Genomic DNA, 23,972 nt, shown 5'->3' on the forward strand with positions numbered 1-23,972 from the left:
AGATAAATCCTTAAATAAGCTGATTCAAAAGTAGAAAATCATGACTTGAAGTGTGATGAGTGTGAAATACTCAAAATTGAGTTTTAGAGATAAATCCAAGAGATATACTGTCTCTCATGAACATTTAAGATAAATTGTGGAACTATAGGAGGAAACACTCTTTCTCACTTTCTCACTCTTTTCCTAAGGAGCAGAAAAAAGAAAAGTATCTTGTCACATTGCTATGAAACTTAAAACCAAAATTATTGGAACTATAGATAATTCTCTGAGCAAAATAACAATTGGAAAGCTCCTAGATCAACCATGGTCACAGAGAAAAGGAAATAATATCACCATAGTACTTAGGAAAAAATTATGGTCATGTAATATTCTGTGCCAAAATAAATCTTCCAAGATGAGAGCCATTATTAAAGCTGCGATATTGATATGAAAGTTGTGTTTCTGTACATTAAATTCAAGGCTTCATACATGATAGTCACTGAACTGCATCTTTTGTAGTAAAAAAATAAACTATTTTTATTTTATATATATTGTTTGACTGTGTGTGTGTGTGTGTGTGTGTGTGTGTGTGTGTGTGTGTGTGTACATCAGTAAGTGAGAAGAGGGTATCAAATACCTGGAAACTGGAGTTACAGATGGTTGTAAACCACCGTTTGTGGACTGGGAACTGAGTGTAGGACCTTTTGAAAAGCCACAAGTACTCTTAACCACTGAGCCAATTTTTTCTAACTCCGTAAAGAAAACCAGATTCTCATTAAAGAGGGAATGTAACAACTTATGCACTTTGCCAAATGAAATTCTACAGGACATACTTCATGAAAAGAATATTTACTTTCAGAAGAAAGGAGAAAAAATCATAGAAATGGTGTGGCAAGCATAAAGATTACTGGGCTATCTTTTACTTCTAACCTTTGACCCAACAATACTACTAACATTGTTGGTGACTTGTTAGATTAAACTCTAGACAATATTCCAGAGGGAAGAGATAATTTGAATAGTTCCTGATTGAAAAGAGAGCAGAGACACTGAATAAATTTAAACTCTTTTGGAAACACATGTATTAAAACATTAAACATTGATTCTATAGAAATATGATATGTAACTTTCAAGTCAGAGTTGTAAAATCAAAATTAAAATTGATGTTAAATATGATTAAAACAACTTCCTAAATATTTTAAGTTTAAGTCAGCTTATCACTTAACTTATATTAAAGACTGTGGCAATGAACTAACTATAATTACTCAACTTCATTCTGTCTTGCTGGGAAATAATTCACTCTATTTTTAGTTTCAGTCTTCTTGATTTCATATTCTTCTCAAGTGAGCTGAAAGCCTCGGATATCTTCAGTGAAAAGCGGCTCTGTTAGGAATCCACTGTTCTATTGCCAGAGTTTATATTTAGTGTGTGAGAACCTTTCACAGTAGAAAATACTGTCTGGTCCTATAAGCCTGCCCTTTTTGTGAGATAACAACTTCACCTTCTCGCTTTACATCATATATCCTCAAACTCTCTGGTTTAATGCCAGAAAATCCCTGTACCTAGGATTTCTTTATGCTCTCTGCTCTCACAGTTATCTATGAAAACATGATTGGACAGAACATCATAAGCTCCAAGCATAAATGTTTCTGAACTGCAGAAGAGGCTGGGTAAGGTATTAATAACAACTCTCTCAGGGAGTCCAAATCAATAGCTATGTCACTAAAGGCCTTGCTTATCCCATTCACCTCTGTGAACAATTACGCAATGGTCTGAGTATGGCGACCATTCTACCCTTCTGAATGTCAAAGACCCTCAAAGGAAATATTAATAAGAGCATCTTTCTGGGGGAGAGCAATGCTGCACATTACTAGTGCACATTTCACGTACATAGACACAGTGAGAATTTATTCAGCCCTAAGAAAAAAATTAGAGTATGAAAATCTCATGAAATGAGTGCTCTTTGGAACCATGATCTGAAGAGGTTTCGTTCAAATGCAGAAAGACAAAAAACACAATTCATTCTAATATGTGGATCTCAGCGTGCAATGTATACATGGATGTGTGTATTTGAGTATAAAGGTGAGTGGGGGCATAAAGTAGTAGAACAGAGGGCAAGAGGGATTAAAAAGAAGTACTAGGGAAGAAAGGGGGACACAATAACGTATGTGACATGGAAATTGGAACGAGGGCTGAGTAGAGGCTACAAGGGAGTGCAGGAGTGTAAAGGGGCACAGAACAGTGTAATGGTGTGCAGGACAGTGTAATGGGGTGCAGGACAGTGTAATGGGATGCAGGACAGTGTAATGAGGTGCAGAACAGTGCAATGGTGTGCAGGACAGTGTAATGAGGTGCAGAACAGTGTAATGGGGTGCAGAACAGTGTAATGGGGTGCAGGACAGTGTAATGGGGTGCAGAACAGTGTAATGGGGTGCAGAACAGTGTAATGGGGTGCAGGACAGTGTAATGGTGTGCAGGACAGTGTAATGGTGTGCAGAACAGTGTAATGAGGTGCAGAACAGTGCAATGGTGTGCAGGACAGTGTAATGAGGTGCAGAACAGTGTAATGGGGTGCAGAACAGTGTAATGGGGTGCAGGACAGTGTAATGGGGTGCAGGACAGTGTAATGGGGTGCAGGACAGTGTAATGGGATGCAGGACAGTGTAATGAGGTGCAGCACAGTGTAATGGTGTGCAGGACAGTGTAATGGGGTGCAGGACAGTGTAATGGGGTGCAGGACAGTGTAATGGGGTGCAGGACAGTGTAATGGTGTGCAGGACAGTGTAATGGTGTGCAGGACAGTGTAATGGGGTGCAGGACAGTGTAATGGGGTGCAGGACAGTGTAATGGTGTGCAGGACAGTGTAATGGGGTGCAGGACAGTGTAATGGGGTGCAGGACAGTGTAATGGTGTGCAGAACAGTGTAATGGTGTGCAGAACAGTGTAATGGTGTGCAGGACAGTGTAATGGTGTGCAGGACAGTGTAATGGGGTGCAGGACAGTGTAATGGTGTGCAGGACAGTGTAATGGGGTGCAGGACAGTGTAATGGGGTGCAGGACAGTGTAATGGTGTGCAGAACAGTGTAATGGTGTGCAGAACAGTGTAATGGGGTGCAGGACAGTGTAATGGTGTGCAGGACAGTGTAATGGGGTGCAGGACAGTGTAATGGGGTGCAGGACAGTGTAATGGTGTGCAGGACAGTGTAATGGGGTGCAGGACAGTGTAATGGGGTGCAGGGCAGTGTAATGGGGTCCAGGACAGTGTAATGGGGTGCAGAACAGTGTAATGGGGTCCAGGACAGTGTAATGGGGTGCAGAACAGTGTAATGGTGTGCAGAACAGTGTAATGGTGTGCAGAACAGTGTAATGGGGTGCAGGACAGTGTAATGGGGTGCAGGACAGTGTAATGGTGTGCAGGACAGTGTAATGGTGTGCAGGACAGTGTAATGGTGTGCAGGACAGTATGAAGGAGTATAAGACAGTGCAAGGAATACAGGAGAGTGTGGGGGAGTACAGGACAGTGTGAGGGAGGACAGACAGTGTGAGGGAGTACAGACAGTGTGGGGGAGTACAGACAGTGTGGGGGAGTACAGGACAGTGTGAGGGAGTACAGACAGTGTGAGGGAGTACAGACAGTGTGAGGGAGGACAGACAGTGTGAGGGAGTACAGGACAGTATGAGGGAGTACAGACAGTGTGAGGGAGTACAGACAGTGTGAGGGAGTACAGACAGTGTGAGGGAGTACAGACAGTGTGAGGGAGTACAGACAGTGTGGGGGAGTACAGGACAGTATGAGGGAGTACAGACAGTGTGAGGGAGTACAGACAGTGTGAGGGAGTACAGACAGTGTGAGGGAGTACAGACAGTGTGAGGGAGTACAGACAGTGTGAGGGAGTACAGGACAGTGTGAGGAGTACAGACAGTGTGAGGGAGTACAGACAGTGTGAGGGAGTACAGACAGTGTGAGGGAATACAGGAGAGTATGAGGGAGTACAGACAGTGTGAGGGAGGACAGACAGTGTGAGGGAGTACAGGGCAGTGTAAAGGGGACAGGGAAGATGAAATGGATGCAGGACAGTGTATAGAAGATGGGTAGATGAATGAAGAAGCAAACTTCTTAAAGCACCCTTCCATAGGGAATGCATGCTAATAACTAATATTGTGTGTGCTAACTGACAAAAAGGCACACTGTAAAATAATTGAAAGAGAATCTCATTTCAGAAATTTAATCTCCACTGCCAAATAAAACTGGTTGAATTATATCATGTGATCTCTCCAGGCCTTACTTCTTGCAGCAGATGTATAATCCAACACTAACATCAATATGTCAATAAGGTTTATCCTAAATTAATGTTCATGAGGAGCTTATCAGGGATTCATGTTACTTCAGAACACACGAAAGAATAAAACTTGCATTCAAATTTGCATGCTAATTGGTTTCAGTTATTTCTTACATAGTTGTAATAGCCTTGGATAGATAAAATAAAAAGCAATTGGATGTAAATTAGCACTTTAAAAATCAACAATATTTTGCTCAGATCTTAAAAATAATGTCATAAAGTAGACCAAATTAAAACAATTAAAATTATGTCAGCAACAGTATGCTAGCACAACAGTTTTGTTTAGGAAGATGTTTAAATGATTATGAAAAATAGGTTAGTACTTAGGATGAAAAACTGACTTGTTATGAATAGAGTAATTTGAAACATTTGGATTTGGTTTCAAAATTTAGAATTTATACTTAAAATCATATTTCTCTTTATTTGATTGATATATCAACAATCAGAGTGCAGCTCTTATTTTGCTCATTGAATCTCAGTATAAGTCTATGTTACCAATATTATGCAAAAGGAAAGGGAAATTCACAACTCAGTAATCTACCTTTTAGAATATAATCTCATAACAAACCACTCAAGTAGAAGTCAATATTTATCATGCAGTGGGCTTTGAAAGTGTGGGTGTGACAGTCCATGCTAGGAGGGATGTTAGAAAACAGAAAGAGCCATTTAAAGACAGCCATTCCCAGATATCAATTAGGAGCTGTGACTAGATATGTCAACATTTTATAGTGAAAACTGGATTGTCCAAGGCCTGTGACATCCTTTTTTGATGTATATAACAGATGCCTTCCATATTGAGGAATTCCTTTGAGGCACATATATACTAGCATCGTGATATCCTTTGACACAAATATCATGGTTGATGTCAGTAAACTCTGTCACAAAGGGCTTAGTCACTGTCTAATAATTAAGATTAAGACTATAGCAGCTTCTACTGCTCAGACAAGGACTGAGACCTCCAGAGATAATGGAGAATACTATATTTTCCAAAGAAAGAAAGGGCTTAAAGCAAGAACACAGAAAGGAATATGGTATACCTGGAAACAGGGGAAAAAAAAGAAAAAGAAAGAGTAAATACTTTCTTGACACAGCAACTTCTAGAACAAGAGTTCTGGAAGACTCTTAAAACTTGGTTGCTTACTGAATCAGTACTAAGCTGTTCAGCTTTCCACATGTACTAGCTAGTTTTATATATCAGTTGACATAAGATGGATTAATCAGAAAGGAGGGAGGCTCAAGTGTGAAAATGCCTTCCTAAGATCTGGCTGGAAGACATTTTCTTAAAGTTACTGATAGATGGGGGAGGGCCCAACCCATTATGGGTGGTGCTATTCCTTGGCTGTTGGTTGTGAGTTCTATAAGAAAGGAGGCTGATCAAGCCATGGGGAGCAAGTCAGTAAGCAGCATCCCTCTATCACCTCTCCATCAGCTCCTGCCTCCAAGTTTCTGCCCTTATGTGCTCCTGAACTAACTGCATTTGATGATGAGCTGTTATGTGAAATTGAGTAATATAAACCCTTTCTTCCACAAGTTACTTTGAGTTATGGGATTTCACCACAGCAATGGTGAACCTAACTAAGGCACTGCTTTAGAGCTCAGAAAGCAAAACTTTCTTCTGTTTTCCTCTTTCTACATTCCACTTTTGGATGGACAACAGACTACAAAACCATCTTACCCTAATTGTCTCTGGGACTATGTTCCCTTACAGGAGCTCCAGGCCATGAAACTGCTTAAAAACTTCTGCTACCTTGCCTGCCTCTTTCCTTGAATTTTAACACAAAAATAATAACTTTAGTTTTTGCTGTCTATATCTTTACTCTTGGATGTTACTAAGAGTTCAAACTTGCATGGCCTGCTGTTTAGTCTCTCAAACTTCTAAATTTTGCCAAGTTTTTAAATTTTAACAAGGACCAAATTATGTGAAAAAAGGAACCCTGCATTCTCCTTGTGACAGACAATATGGAATTATACTATAAATTACATTTATATGTGTTTGCTGCACGCTGAACCCTAATTCTCAAGTTTATTCAAGCAAAGTTTGAAAATAGTCACTGCCTCTCAAAGGCCAAGCAGAGAATGAACTGGAAACTTCCATTCTCAATATGTTAGCAGCTGTTTTGCAATCCCAAGCAAAACATTTCTGTTTCCAATACATTCAGCTTATCATTAGTAAAATGAAGGGTAGCAGCATTTTCTAGATAGTTACAGGTCTAAAGCAGTGAGAGATAATGAGGAGAAACATGTGACCTGATGGATGGGCTTTACTCTATTGCATTCCTTTCTCACTGCCTTGTGGTCACTCACAGAAACCCATTTCTTACATTATATTGCACAGGTGATTTTTTAAATACAACTCTTTTTCTGATAGATGCGATGAAAAAGACTCATGCATAATTATTACAAGCTATAGCACAAAACAAAGAAAGAGGGATTAATTTTTTGTGAGAACCAACCTATATAAACAATTACATTTAATTAGGTAAGATTAATGAAACTCATGGATAGAAAACACAACCAATAAAGGAATCAAACCCTTAGATAAAGCACAGAAAACATTAAGAGACATGAGGAACACGCACATTGTTCAAAACCAGTAAGTCAGAACAACAGGTAACATTTGTCAAGGTTATAAAGCAAAAGGAGACGAAATTGTGAGGTTTTTTTGAATCCTGTAGTGAATAGTCACTTTCAACAGACCTACAAAACCATTTAGAGAACATAAGGGACTCCCATGACGTCAAGTTAAAAACTGCAATGGCCTTTGCTTTGTGTCCTAGTTTTCTCTTCTATTGCTTTGATAAAACATTCTTATAATAGGCTATTTAAAGGAGGGAAGTGATTATTTGACTTATTCTTCCATATCACAATGAATCACTAAGAGAAGTCATGGTCGAAACTCAAGCAGAATCTGTAGAGGAACACTGATTACAGGCTTGCTCCTATAGCTTTCTTGGAGACTTCATGATAGCTCACCTAGGCAATGTTCTGGACCCACCAATAACAATTAAAAAAAAATTACAATCCTAGAGCAGTGGCCTCATGTTGAGTGCTGGGCAATCCTTGAATTTGGATGCTGGGCATCCAAAGTTAGTCGAAGTTGGGTCAAGTTGACAGTAAGCAATAAACAGGACTCTTTGGGATTGAATTGATTATGTGATACAGAGTAGAATAACAATGAGATGGGGCAGGGTTTTGGAAGGCACAAAGGAAATTGCTTTCAAGGTCAATTTATGATACAAACTTTCTTTCAAACAGGAGGAGATTCAAGTATAGCATTTCACTCATCTGAAATGGATTTTGATGAAGCTACGTTGGGCTTCAGCATGATGCCATAAAATGGAAACACAGGTTTATGTAAGGAAGTAAGGACATTAATCGGGGAGAAACAGTGGAATGAGGGTCAGTACCACAGCTGTAGCCCTTTGTCAATACAGTATCAGCTATTTAATCTCTCACACTTCTTCCTTCTACACTTGTACACCCATGAAACACGAAAAATGCTTAACCTTATCTTTCCTTCCCTTTTTTGGTTGCCCTTTTTTTTGATCCTTCAATGTTGTAGGAAAGCTTAAGATAATTTCTGCAATCTTTGGAGGCCACCTAGAGAATAATTCTGGGAAGGAAGAGATAATCTTAAGCACTCCAACTCTGCTCAAGCAATCAGATGATCTCATTAGGAGGCTCTACAGTTTTCTGTCTTAAGTTTATCTACTACATGAATATACTAAGTCATCGATGTGTCTGGCCAACTGTTTTGTGTTTTCTCTCCACGATAAATACAATACACATATGTCATCAACAAGAGTAACTAAGAGAATAGACATTCAAAAATAACAAATATAAATGATTATTTTATCAAAGTAAGCTAAACCAATAAAGTCAGATACAAATAATGCTTCTCTTTCCCCCCAATAGATGTGTAGTCAAGTTATAGTTTGAAGTGCTCATTTAATTCATATAGGTATATTAAGTTCATGAATAAATTTATTCATATACATTTGAATACTTTGACACTTGCTATGAAAAGTTCAGAGGTTTGGCTGTGATATAAAGTGTTGGCAGGGAATAGAAGCAATAATATGTCTTATTATTGTAGGAAAGAGAGGAGCATTATGAAAATGCTCAAGAAAATGAATAGCTTAAAATGGAAAGCATATCTTTATAAAAATCTTTACATCTTCTGTTTTCCACTTGTTTGAAAATAAGTTTATTATTTATAGTGGGAACCATATATATTTAGAAGTTTTATGATTACTTCATATCGATTATGATTACTACTTTATGTAGAAAGTCAATGTTTTTTTTAGTTAGTAATTTAAGGATATACCATCCAAGGTTAATTCTCATTTTGCTATGCTTATTAGAAATGATGAGTGTCTGGGCAGTACACAGAGCCTCTTGTTTCTGTGACCAGAGGAAGGGTACCAAAGCTAATATTGCAAACGCAGATACTCAGTCTCAAACCAAACAATGAGTGAAAGTTTATTCCTTATATAAAAGTGAAATTACACATAAAAAACTTGTTAAATAAAAAATACACAGAATCCTAGATTTATAATATTTATCCAGAGCTCTTTTGCTTTCCCAAAATTGTTGAAGAGTTAGTTAATGTTTATTTATGACATTTTCTAAGGCAAAGGAAATTCATAGGCCATCCCCTTTAGGATAATTTATAGTTTCTCTACTATAAAATCTTGATATAGGTGGACAAAAATGTTAGGGTTTTTAATATGTGTTTAATTTTAATAAAATATTTTAGTTATTAAGTTGTAGAGACTGTTTCATGCTTTATGCAACAGTTAAAAACCTTCTCATGCCACTATTAATGCTTTCCAACTCCGAGCATTACCCTCAGTTAATAATTTAATGAAATGTGTGATAATCAATAGCCTATGTGCATTATTGATTAAATCTGTGAATATTCACTTTTATTGCTCAATATTTATATACGCATATGTAAGTACATATGCATATGTAAGAGAATCTTTTTATTTCTTTCCCATCTTTCTGTCTTTCAGCATTTTAAACAAAAGTGAATGTAATACTAGTGTATTAGCGAATAAATATAATATAGTGCCAGAAGATAAAAATTCCTGGGAATAATTTACCACAGAGATTAGAACATGTTTGGTCCACCACTGTGTACAAAAAGATCACTGTATTTCTACATTGTATTACTTGAAATTTCAATTTAAATGTAGATAGATGGTCTTTATTAAGGTTAAGTAAAAATGTTAAATATATATTTATTTAATTAGTAAGTCTCCATGATATGATTAATGTGAGAGAAAAATTATTCTTTTTTTGAGAAAAATTATTCTTAAATCAGTTATTCCACTCTCATGATAATAATGTGAAAGTTATAATTTTAAATTTAAGTATATTTTGCAATGTTATTATATGTTAACAATTACATTTAAATACCTTACTAAAATTAAAAATTTAATATAGGTATACTGACTAGCAAAGGTAAGTAATCCACTGAGGTTTGTATTGTTTTCTATATAAAAATGATATGATTCCAAGAACTTACAGTGTTTAATTGAAAGAAATATGCTATATCATTTCCATATGAAAGGTAAAAACAATGGATCAGTTTGTCTTCAGTTAATAGAAATCAATTTCTTCAACAAGAAATGATCAGGAAATGCACAAAAACTTCTGAGAAACAATTTAAGATACAAGATAAATTATTTGCACTTTTGTGTCTTACCATGGCAGGATCCCTCAATTTCTTCATACCCTGTACTGCAGATACACCTTCCTAGAGGAACAAGCCAATCTCCATCAGCTCCACAGTAGAGTTTAGGAGTATCCCGCTCTTCAGCACTCTTCACACATGAACCCCGCACTTCAACCAAAGATGAAGAATCAACCCTTGGGATGGTATCAGGAAACATAGCCAAGTTCCGCACAGTGAAGGGGCATTTTTTGTAGAAAACACGGACTGAGACCAGGGCAATGCATGCTCCAATGTCTTGAAAAGCCAAATAAAATCCTTTCCTCTCTATGGGCCCCACCTCACGAATTTCAGTGTTGAGCTTAAGGATGCGATCACCCAAATCCATCTGAGTAAAGCTCTCATCAGCAGCAATTGTGTCGATCTTTATATATTGGCTTGGCTTGAATTTAGTCCCATGGGACTCATCCGATTCTATATAATACAGATTGAATGTTTCCTTACAAGTTCCCAGGACCCATGGGATGCTGTTACAATCTCTCAGTGTGAACTTCATCTCCACGTAAATTTTCTGTGCAGCATCACGAGAGATCCAATTAGTCCGAAGCCAGTTGTTTTGGTTCGGTTCCATGACATTGCATACCTGGTATGTATGTATGGGCCTGTTGTGCTCATCCATTTCAGTAATGGCATCCCACTGCACAAAGAAAAAGACAAATAATGAAGAGATTATAAAACTACTGCCAGAAACAGAAATGTTGATATTTAAGAATATTCTAACAAGAGAGAATGAGAATAATCCATGCTATGAAACTGTCCAAAGCAACAAAGCAGCATTTTATCCATGACCCTTTGATTGGAAGTATATACAACCTACTCTTCTGGGGGCTTTCTCCGTTAATCATATGACCAAAACAGCTTTAATACTATCAGTTTCCTCAACTGTATAATAGAACTGGTAACATTACTTTTTCATAGTGTTGCTGTAAGGTATATGCATTTAAATATATATCTTAAGTAGTCACAATTCTGGGGAGAGCTGGAAAGGTAGATCAGCTTAAAACTAAAAACACATACTGCTCTTGGAGAAGACCCAAAACTTGTTCCCAGCACCCCCCCCTTAGGCAGCTCACTGTCACCTTCAACTATATATGTAGATGCCCTGATATGATTTGCCTGGCTCCCATGAGCTTCTGAACTCTAATGCATGCATGCACACAGAGAAGAGACACATAAACTGAATAAAAAATAAAAATATTTATTTGCTTACTAAAAGGATTTAAAGTAATACATTATTTGATCAAAATTACTGGATCCATTAAAATATGCCCAGTGGTTTTTCCCAAACTATCCTCATCCATAATTTGTTACATAGTGGGATATATTAACCAGTATGAAATTAAACACTTCTACATCCTTCTGAGATAGATAGGGATACTTTCTATAATGGCTATTTTTTTTTCTGTAAACTTCCCACAAGCTGTAGTAATTGGTGAGGAAGGAACTTTAATTTGGAAAATGCCTTCATAATTTTGGGCTACAGAACACATTTTTAATGAGTGGTTGATAAGGGAGGGTCCTTTCCATAGCGTGTGGTACCACCCTAGGTTGATGGTCCTGCTTTCTACAAGAAAGCTAGCTGAGCAAGTGGAAAATAGAATAGTTAGACTCTATAATTAGCAGTTATTAGAAGAAACACCATTGGTTGATAGACAACTAGACTATCATTATTTTAGCACCAACCATTTAAATAATCCACAGATTCCCTGAGAGGCAGAGACAAATAAGGCAAAGGTGATCACAGCTAATATCTATTTCCGTTTGTACTGGACTTGGTGCTATCTGCTAGTATTCCTACTGCTGTGGTGAAACACTGTGACCAAAAACAACTTGGATAGGAAAAGGTTTATTTCAGTCAGGGTATAGTAACCTGGAGACAAGAGCTGAGGTGGATGTGATGAAGGAGTGCAACTTACTGGCTTGCTCAACCTGCCTTCTTACAGAAACTAACACCATGAGCCTAGGCATAAAACCACCCACAATGGGCTAGGCCCTCACCCTTCAATCACAAAGAAAATGCCCTATAGGCTTCTGGACGGCTGCATCTTACAGAAGCTCTTTGTTCCTCCCAGATCTCAGATGATTTTAGCTTGACTCTCTGTTAGCTTTACATCTAAACACATCACTGTTAAGCTACAGCCTTTCTTTTCTTGTTCCTCCCCAAGTTACACATTAATATTGATATCACAATATAAGACATTCTTAAACTTGAAAGACCCATTCTTACAAATTTAAAACACTTCAAATTTAATATTTTTTAAAATCAGAAGTCTCGTTTAAAATCCAAAGACTCCCAACTTTTATTGTAGCCTCCAATAAAATCAAATGCTTTCTTACTTCAGGAGGGAAGAACCAGGGCATCATCACAATTTGAACAAAACAAAACTGTGTAATAACTCAAGATTCAATGTCTGAGATCCATTCCTGATCTTCTGGTCTCCTAGAAAGGGCTTTTGTCACTTCACTGGATTTGTCCTATGTATTACACACAGCTTGGATCCATCCCACCACTGCTGCTGTTGTTGGTGGTCAACTCAGTACTGGCATGGCTAAATGAAGGAGTTAATTGTTGCAACTTGGCTACACCTTCACCAATAGCATCTCCTATACTCTTCTCAGAGACTCCAGGCTTGGCACACAGTCTAAAGCCTCAGTAGTTCTCCATGACCTCTTTATTCCTTCAAAACCAATACCATCTGTCTGACTATTCTATTGCCAAGTTCAGCAGTCAGCAGAAGATAGGACCCTGGCCATTTCTAAAGCACAGCTTCTGGGTTTTCAGACTGAGAAAACACTTCCCAGAATTTCCCCTCAATGATGTTGGACTCTTCTTGTGACTGCTAATTTCTTAACTCCAGGTGACCAGTGTTGATAAACCCAACAAAGCAAAAGTTTTCTTTTTTCCTCAATGGCTCTGGTCTCTTGTTAATCACAGCTGATTTTTCAGCTCCAGGTAACCAGAACTACAGTTTCTTAACTTAAATTGTGCAAAGTCCCTGATGGAGTTTTGAGCGACTCTGAAACTTTCCCATGGAGCGTCACAAGCCAGGCCTCTTTCCAAGGCATTTCTCTTCACATCCATATCTTATAACCTCCACAAAACAACTCACCCAGCTTTGGAGACTCAATGGCTTTTCTCCACACAATTCCAAAATCCTTCTACAATAAAAAAAAAAAAACCCAAAACCCAACATGCTAAGTAATAAGGAGAGTCCGAGAGTCCTAAGAAAAACATATATTGATGCCCCTTGGAGTGGGAAATTGACAAGATATCTTGAGAAAATTGAAAGCATAGGAGTGGCGGGAGAAGGGAGGGCAAAGGGCAGCAGGAGAGGATGGGGGAGGAGAACTTGAGGAAACAGTATTGTCCAGATGGAGAAAGAACAGAGACATCGAGCAAGAAAAGAAATATCTTGATAGAGGGAGCCATTATGGGGCTAGCAAGAAACCTGACACTAGAGAAATTCCCAGGTATTCACAAAGATTACCTCAGCAAGACCCTAAGCAATAGTGGAGAAGGGTGCCCGAAGAAGGCGCTTTGCCCTGTAGTCAGATTAATGGTTATCTTAAATGCCATCATAGAATCTTGATCTAGCAACAGATGGAAGCAGAGGCAGAGACCCACTGGGCTGAGCTCACAAAGACCAGTCAAAGGTGACTGACTTTAGCTTGCATCAAACTGGCATAAAACTATTCATCACACAATCAAAAACCTTAACTACTTGGATCTCCCTCCAACAGTTTTGGCTTAGTACAGCTGTACTTCCCTGATGCTCTATTAGGGGAAGCCTGCAAGTGGTACTAAAAAGCTAAGACTGTAATTTTTTCCAACATAAATAAAAAGGTATGATATTATTGGTTCCAAGCCTTTTCTCCACTTAAATAAGCAAGACATTCAGGCAAACTGAGTGAATAGACCAGGAGACAATCTTGTGTACTCCTTGCTTTGGTTATGTTACATTGTGTATGATAAAAAGCCTATTCCAGGTGATCTTTTTTTTTTTTTTGCCTTCATATAGGATCATGGAACTAAGCACAAAGAAATAAGCATCTAAAACAGAATAAATAAGCAGAATAAAATGGTGGCAGAGACCAGGGCAAGCTCTAAATGAAACAGACGTATCCCTGCTAGAAAAGAAGCATCTCAACAGTTTGAGAGCCACCAGGATAGGAAGACAAAAGGTCCAGGAGTTATGAGATGGGAAAAGTTGGAGGAATGGCAAAGCTGCTCTAAGAAACAAGACAAGAGGAAGTACAGGCTTTAGTCGCTGGAAGATTTCTGCAGAACTGTAATATCTGCAGGGCCATGGGTCTCAGACACCTCAGATGGATATGTTAATATTACCTTTTAAATCTAGATTCCTAGCCCTATGTAAGTATGGCAACATTAGTGACTGCTAAGGGCTAAGGAATCTCTTTACTTACAACTGTTTATAGCTGTAATGCCTACCACTGAGGGATCCTGATAGTTTAGCTACAATCAAGACTTTTATTTTTAGAGCTAACTGCTATGCCACATTTTGCTATTGTAACCTGTCTAATGTTCTTGTTTGCTACTGTTCCATACCTAGAGATTCAACAGCTGCCAAATACAAGAACTCAAAGAGCTTCCCTTTGTCAACCCAGACTTTGCATCTGGATAAAGTAAAAATCAAAAACTTAAAATTTTGATAAAAAATAAATATAGACAAGAATTTAGATTAATACAAGAAATATTCCAGTCATTCTTTCAGTCATGAGACTCCAATAGTTAAGCCGTCTTCATTAGAGATTATGTTGCAGCATAGGTATAATATAGCACATGATTATCAAAGACCAAATTACATGATAGGAAAACAGCAACGGAATACATTACAGATATGAAGAGAAAGAAATAGACAATTTTTTTTGAGGTCTCCTAAAATCAACCTCCCTAAGGGAGTGGCACTTATGCAATTATGGAAATGATAGATCAGAGAGAAGTCAGTCAGTCCAATTACAAGACAATAAGTGTATAGATATAATTTAGGGAGCAAACTGGGTAAGGAATGCCTAGAGAACCAATCTGAAAGTCTTTCCAAGTATCACGAACTTTGCCTTTTGTTCTGAGCTCAGTATTTGGATCCCCTTCCCTATTGTGTGCTAAATACAATCATGCTAACATGGCAGTTGACTCCACAGGAAGAACTTGCTAACCATTTTTAATAAAGCAGTTTACTAACACATTTGAATACTTTGAAATCAGTTGGTATTAGCTGGCATGCCCCTCAAATTTTTTTAAAAAAATATTTGTTTCCAAAAAAATCTTTTTTTTTTCATTTTACATACCAGTTACAGTTTCCACTCTCTCCTCTCCTCCAGTTCCCACCAGAATCCTACATGTCTCACCCCTATCCACTCCTCAGAGAGGGTAAGAATTCCCATAGGGAGTCAACAACATCTATAACATTGCTTTTAGGCAGGACCTAGGCCCTGTCCACTATATCTGGGTTGAACAAGGTATTCCTCCAAAGAGAATAGGTTCTAATAAGTCTGTAAAAGCAGTAGGGATAAATCCTGATCCTACTGCCATTGGCCCCACAGTCTACCCAGCCATACAACTGTCACCTAGTTTGATCCTATCCTGTCAGCCTGGAGTAAATGAGCTCTGATTAGCTCAGGTTAGTTGCTTCAGTTAACTCCATCATGGTCTTTACCCCTCTGCTCATATTATCGCTCCTCTGTCTCTTTGACTAAACTTTGAAAGCTTAACAAAGTGCTCTGCTGTGGATCTCTGTCTCTGCTTGCATCAGTTGCTGGATGAAGATTCTATGGTGATATTTAATATCATATATATTCACTCATACATGGTCTTTAGACATAAAGCAAAGAAAACCAACCCACAACTCACAATCCCAGAGAACCTAGACAACAATGAGGACACTAAGGGAGACATACATGGATCTAATGTACATTGGAGGTAGAATACAACAAGATCTCCTGAGTAAATTGAGAGCATGGGGATCATGGGAGAGGCCAGAAGGGGAGGGGAGAGGAAGGGAGAGGAGAGGAGGAAAATGTATAGCTCAATAAAATCAATTAAAAAATTGAAAAAGAAAGATAATCATCAATCTGACTTCAGGGCAAGGCCAGTTCAGGCATTTTCTCCATAGTTGCTTAGGGTCTTAACTGCGGTCATCCTTGTGGATTCCCAGGAATTTCTCTAGTGCCAGTTTGTTGTTAGCCCTATAGTGGCTCCTTCAATCCAGATATCTCTTTCCTTGCTCTCCCTTTCTGTTCTTCCCCCATCTGGACCGCCCAGTTCCCTCAAGTTTTCCTCCTCCTCCCTTTTTCCCCTCTTCTCTTTCAGCACTCCTTTCTCCCCTCACCCACATGCTCCCAATTATCTCATGAGATCTTGTCTATTTCCCTTTCCCGGGAGGATCCAAGAATGTTTCTCTCAAGGTTCTCCTTGTACCTAGCTTCTTTGGGGTCATGGACATTAAACTCGTTATCCTCTGCTTTATGTGTAATATCCACTTATGACTCAATACATACCATGCTCATCTTTTGGGTCTGGGTTACCTCACTCAGGATGGTTTTTCTGGTTCCTTCCATTTACATGCAAATTTCAAGATGTCATTTATTTTTCACTGCTGAGTAGTACTCCATTGTGTAAATGTACCACATTTTATCTATTTTGCACATGTATACTGTGTTAGTACTTTATTTGTATATTTACAATAAAATTGTTAGTTAATAAGTAATATTCAAGAATCTTCATAGTATTTTAGGGAAATCATGCATGTCTTCAGAGTCTATCCTCTCGATTAGAAGATGCTGCCAATACAAACTCTTTGATGTATAAAATAAGCATTCTCTGGTACCCTACTTCAGTAACTTAGAGTAAGATTATTTAACACATTCTGTTTACAGTATTTTTCACTTTAATTGGCTGTGGAGAGTCATTTAAGTGGGTCAGCTGAGAGTTGGTATAATTTCCAAACTGAGGGATATTCACTTCAGTATCTAGGGCTGTTATGATAAAAATCTTTCTAACTATCTACTGTAAATGTACACAAATCCCGGCATTATCTGTTAGGCAAGGTTAAATCTATATCTATAAATATCAAGTAGCTTGCTTGCGATCCAGAGGATAGCTTCCATAGAAATCAATTTCTTTCAACTGTTGATCTAATTGTATAGACTGTAATCATAGCTTGTTGTCATCAAATGGAGAATAATGTTGAGTCTCCCATCTAATTCCATTCATTTTACCAGTGATGTGAGTCTCAAATAACATTTATATTTAGAATTAAGGCAACCATATTTTAATATATCTACAGATATTAATATGTTTATGTAAATGTATTCAACATTGGGGCTTTTTATATAAAGACGACTGAACTAGATAGGTCATACACTGTAGGAGAAAACATAGCACTATTAATTTGCTATCTGAAAATAGTACCTAACTGACTTCTAATGACCTACAGTTGTACACATATATTAATGCATTTCTTAACCCTTACCATGTATGCTTCTATTTATGTAAGATAGTGATTAAAGCAAAGACCTAAAATAGGCTAAAAAGAAAAGAAAAAAGAGAATATGGACACTCATCCCTAGCTTGGATATCTATATGAAAAAATACCTTTTTACCAAGGTTGAGTGAGCACTGTAGCAAAAGGGTAGGAAGAAAGATTGTCCTTTGGAAACAGTGGGGTAGCTGCACTTATGAACTCAGCAACTGTGACAGCATGCACAGCTGCATAAGCTCACGCAGACCAAATCCCAGCCTGGAGAGAGAATCAGCCTTCATGTCTAAGACCTTAGGAGTGCTGGTCAAATCATCAATGTTGGACTAGGAAGAGTCAGTTTTCTTTAAGAATGTTGCCCCTGGCAAATTGGCCATGCTACAATTAAAGGCCACACATTGAAGAATATATAGGCAGGACAAATTGAACTTCACAGAAAAAAGCAAAAGAGTACACAGACTTGGGAGAGTAGGAAACGGGAAAGGGGAAATGGATACAAGTTGGGAAGGAAATGGATATGATAAAAGCATCTCATCTGAAATTCTTAAAGACCTAATATTATGAAGAGATAAGAGCCCTATCTGATTCAACGGAAAAGATAAATGTGAATTTTCAAACAGAATGCATCAATATGCATAGGGTAGCATAAGATTTTCCTCATTGAATTTAAGAAGGCTTACAGATAATGGTGTTTACTAAAAACATGAAATTGAAATTGTACTTAGATACCAGAACAGTCAAAAGGTCTACTGTTAAACTTTATCTACTGCAATAGTCCAAAGAAATGGATATTAAATTTCAAAATTGAATCTATTGGGCTAAAAATTAAGGTATAAGTTTAAAATTGTTCTAGATATAAAAGATAGAACACTTACTATTCAGTATCAGGAGATGTAAAATTATTTCATATATTAGGTACATCTCTCACAAAACAAAGAATTTATGATTTACATATCATCATATAGTTTCTAAGTACTAAAATCAGGCTCTGAAAATCACAGGCATAAGGATAGCTAGCATGTGACTCTCAAGAGCACATATACTATGTGTCTCAATATATTTTCAATTAAATGTCATAATTTCAATAAATTAATAAAAATAAAACAATAAAGCTTCAATGTGTTTCATTTTGTTTTTATATGAAGCTAACTTCATAAATCCATGCATCTAGGCTCATATCAAAGTATTTCAACTCCTTATAACTCTGAAGAAGGATGTGGCAGTTCCCAGACTTCCCACTCCCAACTTTGGCCAAGTACACTTCCATGCGACCTACTCACACTTTCTTTAACTCCACAAAGAACTTTCCACATATAAGCTTTCCCTAGCCCTTATGTAAAACGTGGGCCCTCATCTTTCTGACAGCATTGATCCTTCATTCATTTTGAGTTGAGGGCACACCAGGACTATCTCCTGTCTTCGAGGCTGAATGCCTTCGTCCAATATCTTCCCCCCAAAAAAAGCCATGATGTTCCTGAAAGCCAATGAAGCTATTAAGCAGAAAAAATTGGCAAAGCCACAATGTTCTTAAAAGTACATGTGATCCATCCAAGAAATAAATTCATGAGTCTAGAAGTTGTTTCTTCCCTTCATCAGAAAAATAGAAAACAGAAAAACAAAACAAAACAAAGCTATCATAGGATCTAAGAGGTAAATCTCCTTTTCCCTCACTTCTCCAGTTTCATGAAGTAGAGAGCATCCATAGGAGAAATTGGACAAGCCTACCTAAAGTTCTAGGTACTGAAAAAACAATGACTTCTCGAATTTTGCATGCAAATGGATGGAAATAGAAAACACTATCCTGAGTGAGGTATCCCAGACCCAAAAAGAAGAACATGGGATGTACTCACTCATAATTGGTTTCTAGCCTTAAATAGGGGTCACAGAATCTACAATTGGCGAACCTAAAGAAGCTAAGTAAGAAGGTGAACACAAGGAAAAACATATCGTTATCCTCTTGGATAAGGGAAGTAGACAAAATTGCCGGGGAGAAAAGTGGGATCTTGGGGGTGGGGTGGGAAGGGGGTAAGGGGAGATGGGGTGAGAAAAGGTAGAAGGGAAGGAGGGGGGACTTGGGGAAATAGGAGGATCGGGATAAAGGAAGGTTGGATAGGGGAGCACGGAACCACAATCCTTAGTTAAGGGACCCACTTTAGGGTGGGCAGGAGAATTGACCCTAGAGGGGCTCCCAGGTGCCCAAGCTGAGGTCCCCAGTTAGTTCCTTGGGCAGCTGAGGATAGGGAACCTGAAATGACCCCATCCTAGCGCAATACTGACGAATATCTTGCATATCATCTTAGAACTTTCATCTGGCGAGGGATGGAGATAGAGACAGAGACCCACACTGGAGCACTGGACTGAGCTCCCAAGGTCCCAATGAGGAGCAGAAGGAGGGAGAACATCAGCAAAGAAGTCGGGACCACGAGGGGTGCACCCACCCACTGAGACAGTGGAGCTGATCTACTGGGAGCTCACCAAGGCCAGCTGGACTATTACCAAAAAAAGCATGGGATAAAACTGAACTCTCTGATCATGTCGAACAATGAGGGCTGATGAGACGCCAAGGACAATGGCATGCAGTTTTGATCCGACGCAATCTGCTGGCTTGGTGGGAGCCTAGCCAGTTTGGATGTTCACCTTCCTAGATATGGACGGAGGGGGGAGGACCTAGGACTTACCACAGGGCAGGGAACCCTGACTGCTCTTTGGACTGGAGAGAGAGGGGGAGAGGAGTGGGGGGAAGGGGAGAGGGGTGGGAGGAGGGGGAGAAGAGTGGGAGGAGAGGGAGAAGAGTGGGAGGAGGGGGAGGGAAAGGGGAGGCTGGGAGGAGGTGGAAATTTGTTTTTTTTTTCTTTATTCTTTTATCAATAAAAAATGTTTAAAAAAAAAAAAAAAAAAAAAAAAAAAATCTCATTGACCAAAACCCAAAAAAAAAAAAAAAAAAAAAAAATGATATCTCTTTCTAATTCTAAAGATGATGGTAATTATTTAAAATATTTAAATTAGGTTTATAAAATATTATAATTAGAACTGGTAAAATGCAGGCACCAGAAGCATAAATATCAGCAACAATGCAAAATCCAAATATGTGGCTTGCTTTTGTAATCCTAGTGTTGAGGAGGCAGAGATCTTTGCCTCAGTTTCCATTCTGGGGATCTGAGTCACAAGTCCAAACTGTGCTGGCTACTTTTTGTCTCTTGAAGAAACTAGATTCATCTAGGGATAGAGAAACTCAAGTGAGGAATTAACTTCATTAAACTTACTTGAAAGTAGGTCTGTGAGAATTACTTTTCTTAATTGATAATAGATGTTGTAGGGCAAAGCCTAAAGTGGTGTATGCTATCAATAGTAGCTAACCCTGGGCTGTATGAGAAAAATAGCTGAGCAAGCCAGAAAACATAAACCAATAGGCATTTCTCCATGGTCTCTGCTTCAGTACCTACCTATAGGATTCTACCTTGACTTTTGACCTTCCTCTCCTCAATGATACACTGTAAATTCTAAGCTAAATAAACTCTTTCTTCCCAAGTTGGTTTTCATCACTATTTTATCGCAGAAACAGAAAAATAAAACCAAGGGGATGGAGAGATGGCTCAGAGGTTAAGAGCATTGCCTGCTCTTCCAAAGGTCCTGAGTTCAATTCCCAGCAACCACATGGTGGCTCAAAACCATCTGTAATGGGGTCTGGTGCCCTCTTCTGGCCTGAAGGCATACACACAGACAGAATATTGTATACATAATAAATAAATATTTAAAAAAAAGAAAAAGAAAACCAAGCAAAAAACACAATAACAAGAACCCACAACAGGTCATAAGGTTTAAGGTTTAAATGAACCTCATGCAGCCCTAAACCTAGATGAGGAGATATTGACTGTTGACTGCTTCTAGGGGAGGGAAAGTTATCTTTCTTTGGGGTTGTGATGTGACCATGAATAGTTTGTTCATATGCGGTGGACAGCCCCATACCCATCACCACACAAGCAACACTAATTAGAGTCAATAGAATATATATATATATATATATATATATATATATATATATATAGTTTTATATTAGTATATAATGTATATTAAAAGAAAACAAATAAAAGAAAGGAAAGAAGAAGAGGAACATTATGATGGAGGGGAGACATATTGAGGGGAGTCTGAGAGGGATGGAGGAAAAAATGGAGTGATTATGACATATCATAAGCATGTATGAAATACTTAAAAGGTTAAAAAAAGAATAGCAAAAAATACAAACAAAAGAAACAAAAACCATATATAACAGTTTATACTGAATGTGTAGCACGTACTAATTGCTAAACATGAGTACAAGGTAGGTATTTGGACTCTTGATAAATAGTTGAAGAAATTATGAAAATATGTTTGTAGCACAGGTTTTAGTTTCAGTATCAGGACAATGGTATAAGTATTAAATATTAAGGAATCATCAAAGTACTGAAAGCTTGAAGGAGGAAAGTAATTGTACTTTAAAGAAATAAAGGGTTCAGTAATTCAATCTGAACATTGGTGTTTGTTTCATTTCTTCCAGCAATTCTGGCATTCATGAGGCATTGGAGGGAGGATTTCTATGAGTTCAAGACTATCTGGGCTACACAGTAAATTTCAGGCCAGCTTGGCCTACACACTCTATCTCTCCCCTCTTAATCTCTCTCTCTCTCTCTCTCTCTCTCTCTCTCTCTCTCTCTCTCTCTCCCTCCCTCCCTCCTTCCCTCCCTCTCTCTCTTTCTCTCTCTCTCTCTGCCTTTATATCTATCTATCTATCTATCTATCTATCTATCTATCTATCTATCTATCATCTCCTCTCTTTCATTCTTGCAATCTCTTTCTCTTTCTGGTACACATACAAGAAAGAAAACCAGCAAGGGATCTAGAAAACATCCATTAAGGCAGAGAAAGTCTAGATTAGTGTATAAAGGTTAGCTGCATTTACATACTTTTAGGAACCTTTAGCTCCATGCTACACATGTTCAATGGATTAAAGTGTCCACTCCTTTTAAAAACAAATACTTAACTAATTTTTTAGTGAATTATTTACATGTAAACAATTTTATAGAAATTAAAAGAGGCAGAACATATCAAAACTGTCATTCACTTGTTCATCTTTGACATCTACCTGCTTTTAACAGCACTGTCACTGAATCAGATATTCTTAGTCCTCTATGGAATACCATGACTTCGGTTTGTAATGTCTCCCAGATCCATTTGAGCTTAAAGAATTCCTTCTACCCATTTTCAGCAGTGGGAAGAGACTAAAATTTTAAAAAAATGTGATCCAGCCAAATAAAGTTAGGTTAATGGGGACATAAAATAATTGTACAGATCCATGGCCCGTCCTCCTCTCTTTTTGCTTCCTGGGTGCCTTTGGGTAAGCAATACAATACAATCACATCATGATGTACACTAGGTTATAAGCCTAAATGAAAAGGAATTGGGACCAAGCATAAGCCATTTCTCCATATAAATAGATCCTCTAGATATTTATCCACAGCACCAGGGTGATTACATATTATATAACAATTTGTCAAGCTCATCAAGCTGAAGCAAAAATACATGTTTTTCAGGGAACGAGAGTTTGACTTATTTAGGTTTTAAGGTTAGAATAAGTAAGACAGAAAGGTTACTCTGACTGTAGTCAGTTTTTGAGATTTTTTTTTTTTGGTTAAAATCGTGATTTTTTTAATTTATTTTTAATTTATTTATTTATTAAGGATTTCTGCCTCCTCCCCGCCACCGCCTCCCATTTCCCTCCCCCTCCCCCTATCAAGTCCCTCTCCCTCATCAGCTCGAAGAGCAATCAGGGTTCCCTGACCTGTGGGAAGTCCAAGGACCGCACACCTCCATCCATGTTTAGTAAAATCTTTTTTAACTTGAAGGGATGGGTATATTAACTACAAAATGATGGATAAAAAAATATAGAAACGTGATCCGTGGGATATTTTGGTTAACCGAGAATGCGTTAGACCAAAGGATTTCTTTTTAGTGTTGTATGCTTCCAAGATTACCTTGAAGAGAGCCAGGCGATGGTGGCACATGCCTTTAATCCCAGCACTCGGGAGGCAGAGGCAGGCAGATCTCTGTGAGTTCGAGACCAGTCTGGTCTACAAGAACTAGTTCCAGGACAGGCTCCAAAGCCACAGAGAAACCCTGTCTCGAAAAAAAAAATAACCTTGGAGAAATTACTAAATATTGAAACGTCATTGTTGGTGATATTTTACCTCCATATTTTAGAAATACATGCATACATACATACATACATACATACATACATACATAGAAAGTAACTGACAAGCTTGAAACTGTCCGTGTAAAAGAGCAAATATTCTTAGCTTTCTTTTCTGTATTCTTGGGTGTTTCATGTCTTTTAAATGTCATGGAGATTGAGCTCAGCCCTAAACAGAACATATTTAGCATAGT

At 38.1% G+C, this 23,972-nt stretch overlaps 1 protein-coding gene across 3 annotated transcripts in view; it reads right to left on the reverse strand.

Annotated features, from left to right (window-relative positions):
* Positions 1-23,972, reverse strand: part of Epha6 (EPH receptor A6) — an 895,033-nt gene that overhangs the window by 718,632 nt on the left and 152,429 nt on the right. For all 3 annotated transcript variants that reach the window (XM_075950396.1, XM_075950493.1, XM_075950569.1), the window contains one exon: positions 10,030-10,693. In XM_075950396.1, the coding sequence (XP_075806511.1) occupies positions 10,030-10,693 (664 nt within the window). The remainder of the gene's footprint in view (positions 1-10,029; positions 10,694-23,972) is intronic.

Source organism: Microtus pennsylvanicus, chromosome 1 (genome assembly GCF_037038515.1).
Source record: "Microtus pennsylvanicus isolate mMicPen1 chromosome 1, mMicPen1.hap1, whole genome shotgun sequence".
Lineage (NCBI taxonomy): Eukaryota > Metazoa > Chordata > Mammalia > Rodentia > Cricetidae > Microtus > Microtus pennsylvanicus.